We start from the raw sequence: 10,107 nt of genomic DNA, 5'->3' as shown, positions 1-10,107 counted from the left end.
AGGTTTATTTAGAAACATGACCACATAGCTCATTATAACTGTGGAGGAGCAACATCCATCGATGTAGCTAATAGTTCTGATGTTGACAGAAAACCTTAAAAAGTCAATTTGCTGTTTGACACAGGAAATGGAAAACACTGAGAAAAGCATGTATTGGTCAAATGAGACCATAACTCTCTGGCTGACAAGCAAAATGTTATGATTGGATAAAAATACTGAAAACAGCATCCCCAAACATAGTGGTGGTAGCATAATGCTGAGGGGATGCAGGAGCATGGAAGCCAGTCAGTTTTCATTAAAATAAGTATGTATTAGCAAAATATGGATGTAATTGCTGTATTTAAAAGAATAGACAATGTTAAAGTGATATAAAACAAAAAAAGACTTGCAGGTGGAATTGCATCCAGGAGACTGCTTTTTTCTGAGTTTTTTTCTTGCAAAACATCGTGAAAACCATGAATCACTTTCCTTCCACTTCACAGATTTGTACTTGTTGGTCTATCACATAATGTCCCAAAAAACAAATACAGAGTTTGTGTCTGACATGACAAAATCTGGAAAAAGATTGAGGGGTTTTCAAGTCACCGTGGGTGATTGGTGGTGACACCTTAAAGAAGAATATTTGATTAAGACAGATGAGGATGCAAGAAGACAATATGGGTAAAAAGATTGTGCTGGAGAACCTCTTCTCGTCAGGTTTCGTTTCTGCTCAGTGAGCTCACTAATATGTCCCACTGTGAGCTGAGACTGCCAAGCAGCATGTAGAATATCCATCACCTTTCAGAAACAAACACCACAGCTCCTGCTTGTACTTATCCATTCCCTAGTTTAAACCATTTTGCAAGATGTCCAGCTAAAACACACAGCAGAGTAAGTCCAGGGGGACTCTACTTTGCACATGCATAAAAAAGATTATGATGCTGTCCGATATGATTGTATAAACAATAACAAAATGATTTTATTACATGTTGGTAATTTGACAGACATCACAACATACTTGCATGATTGCTCCGATGTGACTGTTTCCCACACTTTAATTAGGCAAAATAAACCCAGTACAAAACTATGTAAAACAAACATGCTTCCAGTTACACTTTAAAGCCATATTCCATAATCTAACAAAATTCACATCTGGTAAAGATAAAAAAAAATGCAGAAGGATGCAGAAGCTCATCATCATTTTCTGAATTTATTTTTCTTATGATTTTTTTTGTTTGTTTAGTTTACATCAAATAGAACAGACATACATTGGCACATGCAAAGTGGACACTTTGTGGTGCTTTTTAGTTACCATCCAAATCCAACTGAACAAAGACTGGATATCTATTTCTGTGCTCTTCAAACATGAAAATACTCTCAAATATTTACAAAAAAAATATACTCACAATGCCCATCACTCGGTAAAAATCATCTGGGACTGAGTTGAGTTGAAGTTGATAAATCAAAATGCTGTGTGTGGCAGAGATTGCTGTTCAAGGTAATTAAATCAACTCCAAGAGAAAAAAGAGGCACAGAAGAAAATCACTTAAACAATACAAAACAGAAATCAGATAATGGAAACCCCAAGAGAATATGGCTTTAATGACATTTCAAAAGAAAATTTCTTGAAGCAGATCAACGGTCCATTTTTATGTGTTTGTCCTCTTTCACAGTGACCCCATTTTTCAGCAGGCAATGCGTTCCCCGTCAGACCAAGAGAAGAGGGCCACATCACAAGTTTACAACCTGTGGTTTGGTTCTGAGGGGCCGACACAGTCACACAGGCCCAGCGCTCTGTTCGTATCTGTTAGGACTCATGCATCATGTCAGAATGAAGGTTGGATGCTATCCATAGTCCTGGAGTGCATAGGTACCGCAGGTGGTGCTGGGATGCCTGCGCTCTCTGTCTGTCTTTCTTTCTCAGATCCTACAGCTTTTTCTTGCTTTTTTTTTCCTGATCACAAACAGAGGACAAAGTGTTTCTAAGCAGATCAGATCCTGAGGTTGTTGTAGCTCACATAAGTTTTCTTTGTGGCTTGACCTGCGAAACGAAGAACATAAAAAAATGGATTTATTTTGAGATGTTCTCACACGAAACAAAAAGCAGAAAGGAATGGCGCTCGCAATAGTAAACAGACATCATTCACTTTGGCGAACTCTTTATGCTGTGCAGTGAATTCCTATCACCAGCTGTGTGCAATCAGTTGCAATATTTTCTGGACTAGCATATCATTTCAGTGTGCACTCCCTGCATGGAAAGATTCAGCTGCTATTTTCAGATGTTAACTAGTGATAGAAATCACAAACAACACTAAAGTGGGCACCAAACAAATGCTAGGGCATGCAATGTGATCCCAGTCTCCATTACCATGGAAACGTATTAGAACATGGCTGAGCGCCCAGATGCCGTTTGTGTTTGTGTGTCCTACTGCATAGCTTTCATAATGAGAACCAATTTGAGTTTCAGCCCTTGAGAGTGGAAGCATATTTTGTTTTATTGTTTCAGGTCATTCAAGCTCATTGTGACCTTTTTAAGAAATTAGTGCTCTCTAAAAGTTAATTCTAAGGTTATGGATTGTTTCCAGTTTGAGCTCATATATCCCCTTCGATGCTGTATAACAGTGATTCACAGGTTTGCAGGTTGTTGCACCAAACCAGCTCCAGTGAGGGAGCTTTTCATCAGAAGTTGAAGGTGAGCTTATGGAGACCAATTACCATTCAAAATGTTGTGAGCACCATGTTTAAAACTACTGGCTCTGTTTTCATCTTAAGTCAAAGAGTTTATCAAAATTTAATTGCTGTGCTTCGATGTTTATTCATTTATTTATTTTATCATGTCCTATCTTGACACTCCAGACATAACACATGGAGAAACTGCTCGTTTATATTTGCCATGGCAGTTTAGCACTACAAAAAGGATATCTAAAGAAATAATTTTAACTGCAGTATTGATTTTATTAAACTAAGACTGTAGCATCAGAGTAGGCAACCATATTGTGGAAATAGTAACCAGTGTTTGTATGACCTTCCACCATTTGGTTTATTTGTGTAGAAGGCCATATCTTCTTATAATGTAGTTTTTAAATACACATTAGAATGCGACAATAGGAATTACCTTTACCTGAAAATGGTAAATGTTTATTTTGCCATTCTCATTGGTGGATCTCTACAATTAATTATTAACACAATAAATTATTTAATACTTTAATAACATTGAACAGTGCTAAACCAGACACAGCAGCCTTTTACAAGTTGTTATGTTTCTGCAATTAAAAGTATTTTACAAATTAGCTCTTACTTTGTACATTTTTATCAAAAGGCGCTGACTCTGAGGACCCACAGTGGCAATTAACAAGCACATTCATTATTTGAAATCTGTACCACAACAAACAAAAATGTGTTGCCTGTTTTATTAATTGGTAACAGCTACATTTACACCTAAAAGTAGTATTACACATTTAGATTTATGCAGAGAACATAAGATTCCTCAGGAGCGATAAACTCTCCTGTCTACAAGCTGATTTAATATGGAAGACAAAATTCTAGAAGGTTGACAACAAAAGGTTTTTAACTGTCAAAGGAGGCGAAGCTGTACTCAAAGTGATCAAACGTAGCACTTGAGCTTAGTCTTTCTTACAGTACACGTACATGTAGTAGTCTTCAGCTCCTTGTCAGAATAAAAGCAAAAGCCTGTAACCAGTTGCTACAAGACACACTGACATTTAATTTCTGGAAATAGACATTAAAGATCAAGGTGGCTTTCAGCTTTTATGAAAGGCAAACGTCAACTTAAAAATATTTAAAATAAATAAATGATAAATCGAAATTATTCTTTCGTTGTTGCATCTTGAAGATGTTTGATTGTGTGCGTGTGTTGGGAAAGGGATGTGGGGCAGGAGCCCAGACTGAAGTTTGAGAAAACTGGTGTAGAATCTATTATTCATGTGAGGAAATTGACTGTAAATCTAATCAGCAGGTCAGCGATGCAAAGATACAAAACCTTTAAAAGTTTTCAGATATACTGTATATATACGTATATATATATATATATATATATATATATATATATATATATATATACTGTATATATATCAATCAAATTTTATTTGTATAGCACATTTCAGCAGCAAGGCATTTCAAAGTGCTTTACATCATATCAAACACAGAAGCACAATGCAACATAGGATCAACAATCAAAACACGACATTAAGTCAAGTTCCATCAATAAATTTGTAATTGATTACGTTTCAAATACAATCCTAAACAGGTGAGTTTTAGTCGAGTTTGCATCCATAAAAGGTTTACCGGTTACACTCCTACTGTGTTATATGGAACAAAATACCTATTGCTATTTTTATTCCTACTCACGCTCACAATCACACAGTTTAAAACGATGTAGACAGCATCTTAATGGGCTTCTGGCACAAGGCTCCTTACACCTCTTTCACGGAATTTCGAGCTGGGACTCCGTCGTCCCTCACGGATTTTTGTGCAATTCTATGGTACCTGTCAGTGTCTAGAATTTACAGGGTGTATATATATATATATATATATATATATATATATATATATATATATATATATATACATACAGTATATATATATTCAAAACTTTCAATCTCCAGATGTGAAAAGTTAACAAAAACATCTCTCTCTCTCTCTCTCTCTCTCTCTCTCTCTCTCTCTCTCTCTCTCTCTCTCTCTCTCTCTCTCTCTCTCTCTCTATATATATATATATATATATATATATATATATATATATATATATGCCCTGCGACAGACTGACGACCTGTCCAGGGTGTACTCCGCCTCTCGCCTGGAACGTAGCTGGAGATAGGCACCAGCAACCCTCCCGACCCCATTAGGGACAAAGGGTGAACAGAAAATGGATGGATGGATGGATATATATATATATATATACTGTATATACAGTATATATATATATATACATAGAGAGAGAGAGAGAGAGAGAGAGAGAAAGAGAGAGAGAGAGACAGAGACAGATATCTAATCTCAGTAAAAAACAGGAAAGTTCAAGGGGTGCAAATACTTTTGCAAGGCACAATATGTTTCTGCTTGTTCAATGAAGTGTGTCTGTGGCGGGTCAGTCAGTATGTAAACCTTCATCACACACGTTCCTCTTAATTCTCATTCTACTGTGTTAAAGTTGCTATGGCAACCAGTCCCTAGGAGCTACACAATTAAAGTCGCACCATTTCTTTACAGCTGGATTTTGTAGTCTCAGCCTGCAAGTATGATGAATAAAACATTAGTAAGTATACAACAGGCTCTCGCTGGTTACCATTAAAACTCTTCAAGATGATTTTTGGAGGGGGAGACATTTTGGCCTGTGTTTACAGGTCCAGGACTGATTCATTTACCTTTACTATCCCATTAAGTTTTTTTACATTTGAAAGCTTATTATGTTGTCTCACCATGCACCTTCTATTATGTATGATTTTGGCTTTTGTTACACCATTTTATTACAGCATTATTCCTTGCTGAATAAATTCAATCTAAAAAGAATTAATGCCTCCACACACACACACCCCTGCATGCACATACACAAAGACACACATGCCCATTGGGAAAAATTGTGCTCGACATGGAATCAATTCAACAGAATTACAGAGCAAATGCTTCTGTCTGAGAGCTGTAATCATGAAGATATTACACCTTATCAATACCAATGTAAATCTGCAAAACTGCTAATGCTATAAATCACTCTGAGTCATCTGATGGGGGCTGGAGGGGAGGTGGTTGGCACTCTGACGTTTACAGGAATTGACGGACAGTCTCCTGGGATGGTCGAGGCACAGTTCAGGTTTCAGGGCGGTCATGCACATAAATTCGCCATTAATAAATGTCACTTCCACTGTTGCTAAAAAAGAAGGGCGAAAAGAAGGAGAGATCGGGCAGGGTAGGGGGACAAGGCGAGGAAATATTCATGCAGCAGAGGCAGAAGGTTAGAGACGCACAGAACAGATGACATTGTGCACTTTTGGGACTTCTCTCCAGAGGTTACACGTCCTGCTCGGGGACTTTTTAATGTGCTACCGCAACAGATGTTATGATTTTACCCTCGGTTCAAGGTTTGCATCCAGTCAATAAGCCACATGTGTGAAATGCGGGGATCTGTTCTCCGTCCCCTGACACACTCGCCCAGCTCCCTGACTTACATGTGTTCACCTCGCACATTCTGCTTTGCGCCGAGACATGCACCCTCGCAGTTGCACAGATACACCCGAACGCGTTGTGCTCATAACAGATGAGTATGACAACTGCTTGGAGAAATTCCCTGAAAAATCTGCTACCTCAGAAGCATAATTCAAAGAGGGGGTGAGGGAACGGCGCACCTGTGGGTGCCATGATTGCTAGATGTGATTAGAAGCGTCGGGTGGGAGAGGGAGGCCTTGAAAGCCATGACGTGAGATTTGCATGGGCTGTCAATCTTCTCTGTCTCCGTCCCTGACAGTTAAAGATGAGCAAACGGCTTCCTCTGCGAAGTGTGTCTGAAATGCAGGTTTTTGGTTTTCTTTGAAACTCTTTCTAGTTTTTTTTTTCTGTTTCTCATCCAAAACAAATGCTGCACCATCCAAATAAGGGAATACGTAGGCTGCCTTGCTCACCTACTAATACCCAGTATTATCTTTGCTAATAGGATCATGCTTACTGTTTCAGTTGAAGGTTGGCATGAGTAACACACAGCAACAGAAACAGATTATCTGGCTCATTTTTCAGTGACAGGGTCTTGTTTTTTTTTTTTTTTTTTTAAATCCTCCTCGGAGCAAGGCCGTCATCTTCTCCCACGCTCGCTGTCATGAACTTGGGCAAAAGGTCTTGCGATTTATCAGGATTTAAGATAACTTGGCTCTCTGCAGAGGATATGGAATATGATTCCAGCACCCAATTAAATCTGAGGAATGGATTTTTTAGTGAAGAAAAGCAAATATGGAGAAGATCTGAGATTTTTTGAGAATTTAAAAGAAAAGAAAAACAAATGCACATCTAATCCATATCTACAGCTCAGATCTGAACTCTTGGGGATTTGTGTTTGGTATCATTTCCTGCTATCACTGTCTTCATTAACTCCTTCAGGACAAACAAGAAGCTGCAATATTAATAATGTGAAGCAGATGTCCAAATTATTTTGATTATGTTAAACTAACATTGGTATTGGCTGGAATTGGTATTTTTAACTAAAATACCATTTCCAATACCATTAACTAAAACTGGGCTGATATTATGAACACGTTTTACATATATATATATATATATATATATATATATATATATATATATATATATATATATATATATATATATATATATATATATACAGGGGTTGGACAATGAAACTGAAACACCTGGTTTTAGACCACAATAACTTATTAGTATGGTGTAGGGCCTCCTTTTGCGGCCAATACAGCGTCAATGCGTCTTGGGAATGACATATACAAGTCCTGCACAGTGGTCAGAGGGATTTTAAGCCATTCTTCTTGCAGGATAGTGGCCAGGTCACGACGTGATGCTGGTGGAGGAAAATGTTTCCTGACTCGCTCCTCCAAAACACCCCAAAGTGGCTCAATAATATTTAGATCTGGTGACTGTGCAGGCCATGGGAGATGTTCAACTTCACTTTCATGTTCATCAAACCAATCTTTCACCAGTCTTGCTGTGTGTATTGGTGCATTGTCATCCTGATACACGGCACCGCCTTCAGGATACAATGTTTGAACCATTGGATGCACATGGTCCTCCAGAATGGTTCGGTAGTCCTGGGCAGTGACGTGCCCATCTATATATATATATATATATATATATATATATATATATATATATATATATATATATATATATATATATGTGTGTGTGTGTGTGTGTGTGTGTTTGTTACCTGCCATGACAATATTAATATCTGATATCAATCAAATGTTCATAACTTTCATATTATGTTTTTTTTTCTACATACTCACACCATTCATTGGTGGCAGTAAGAAGTATTTTACTATCTGCCTCTAAATAACAGTGTGTTAGTTGTGTCTTGTTCGCATCCCAGCCATTAGGCTGGCAAGACAATCACAGCATTGTTCACTGATCTCAGACTAGCTGACAGCCCAACAGTATTTTACAGTGACAATCTTTATCAAGCGGCAGTATAAAGCATTTAGAAAAAGTTTTGTTATAAATTTTAGATAAATATAAACTTATGTGTCTCCAAGTCTTTACAGAGTGACCTTTATGTTTTGTACTCACTCATGGGGTCAGCAGCCGGGTTCTCACACAGCTCAGTCTTAGCCTCGCCGTTGGGCCTCTCACTGGGTTTCTGAGACAGACGGGATGACATTGTGGCAGCGGTGACCACAGCCTTGAAGCTACGCTTCCTCTTCTGCACGTTCAGCTCAGGGTGGAAGATAATGATGTACACCTTGGGCATGTAGAGCATGCCCAGTGCGACTGAGGCACTGAGGTTCATGGAAACGGTCAGGGTGGTTGTCTGAATGTACAGCTGGAAGGAACAACAGACAAGAGAAGAATACATAAAAAAGAATCTGTTACTCCTCAATGAAGTGTGTAACATTAATCAAATTTTGATTGGCTACTCTTTGAGGTAGGTAGAAGTGTCAAATCTAAACCATAAAAATGTCAAAACAAAACATCAGTGGATGCTGCACATCTGCAGATTCATTCCTGAGTATCTTCAAGAGATACAATTCAAAAACAGCATTCAGTTCACCTCATGTGCACTCATGTGGAAGAGGAACAGGGTTGCAGCAAAGAATCTCAATGGATTGATTGTTTCTTACTTAACTGTAGAAGCTATTTTTTTTAAATAAATGTAAATATATTAGAAAATTCCATTTATTTCAGTGACTCAATTGAAATAATTTAACTTATATATTTTATAGATTCATTACACCTTTTTATACAACACGTGTACATCTTTATCTTTTTTTCCTCATTTTTTATTTATTTATTTTTTCCTTTTCTTCAACTAAGCCTTATATTGTTATAATTTTCTGACTAAATTAACTGTGGACTGAAAGTCATAATGATCTAAATGAACACTTGAAATGTATTGCTCTGAATGCAATGAATCTCTAATTACTTTAAATTTTGAATTGGATTACTCTTATAAATTAACTTTGATATTCTTATTTATTGATCTGCACCTGCAAATAAGGGACCATTTTTGATATCATAAGAAGTGTAATACTTGTAATAAAGTTCTGTTTTTGTATACTCTGTCATGGTTATTATTTGTGTGTCTCACGGGAGCAGTGATGCATTCAGTAGAGATGCAGAAGCCTTTATTAAAGCCTGACCTGCAGCTACTCACTCACGACTGAGAAGACAGAGGGCTTTAAAAGCCAATAGCAGTAGCACTGCCATGACTGTATGAAAAATGCCCTTACATGACCTCTGTCGAATCGTTCTGTTTCCTTTTGACTTGATTGATGGATCACACTGTCAGATAAAGATCCTTTCCTGACAGGATGCACACTCTTTTCCTTTTCCCATGTTCTATTTTGCAACAGTCACTCCTCAGCCAGCAGTGTTTGCTCCTGGGTGCCTTTTAATGAATATTCTTGTGCTGTACAATAAAAGGCTAAATCGGACCTAGGGAAGCTGATTCTGCAGTACACAGCAGGTCAACATTTGTTTTCTTCTGCTGCTTTCAACACACCGACTGCAGCATCCTGAAAAAACACTCCACAGTTAATCAAAAGCAGATTATTTATAAGGTTTCCAGTTATGTGATATGGGATGCTCACATGAGCCCTTCTTTAAAAAGACTCACATGATAGTTTTTACAATGGTAAGTTGCAGTTGTGGGATTGCATAACCCATAGCAGCCCCATATCTCAAATTTTAAACTTAAACTTCATTAAAATATGTCGATTCTGCAGAGAGCCCATAGAGACCTTGCATCGGCAGACATGCGAGATCCCCGTCCTTACTTTTAAGTGTCCTAGAGGAGGAGGAATAGCATCAAGAAGAGGGCATTATTGTTTCAAGAGCTTCCTCACTAATCTACTGCACTTGAAAGCAGCAGATATCACTTATACACCGCCTCTCCGTCAGTCAACGAAAATGGGATGAGCGTACAATTGTAAACACATTATC

General features: G+C 37.8%; 1 protein-coding gene across 1 annotated transcript in view; it reads right to left on the bottom strand.

The window, feature by feature from the left end:
- Window positions 1-928: 928 nt before the first annotated feature.
- LOC116728437 (metabotropic glutamate receptor 7-like) overlaps window positions 929-10,107 on the bottom strand; it is a 114,241-nt gene continuing 105,062 nt past the window's right edge. The window contains exons 9-10 of the mRNA XM_032576561.1: window positions 8,236-8,488; window positions 929-2,020 (exon numbers count right to left, since the gene is read on the bottom strand). Coding sequence (XP_032432452.1) covers window positions 1,971-2,020; window positions 8,236-8,488 — 303 coding nt within the window. The 3' untranslated portion in view covers window positions 929-1,970. The remainder of the gene's footprint in view (window positions 2,021-8,235; window positions 8,489-10,107) is intronic.

This window comes from Xiphophorus hellerii, chromosome 1 (assembly GCF_003331165.1).
Source record: "Xiphophorus hellerii strain 12219 chromosome 1, Xiphophorus_hellerii-4.1, whole genome shotgun sequence".
NCBI lineage: Eukaryota > Metazoa > Chordata > Actinopteri > Cyprinodontiformes > Poeciliidae > Xiphophorus > Xiphophorus hellerii.
The sequence above is the reverse complement of the archived record's forward strand: the minus strand, read 5'-3'. Positions and strand labels throughout refer to the sequence as shown.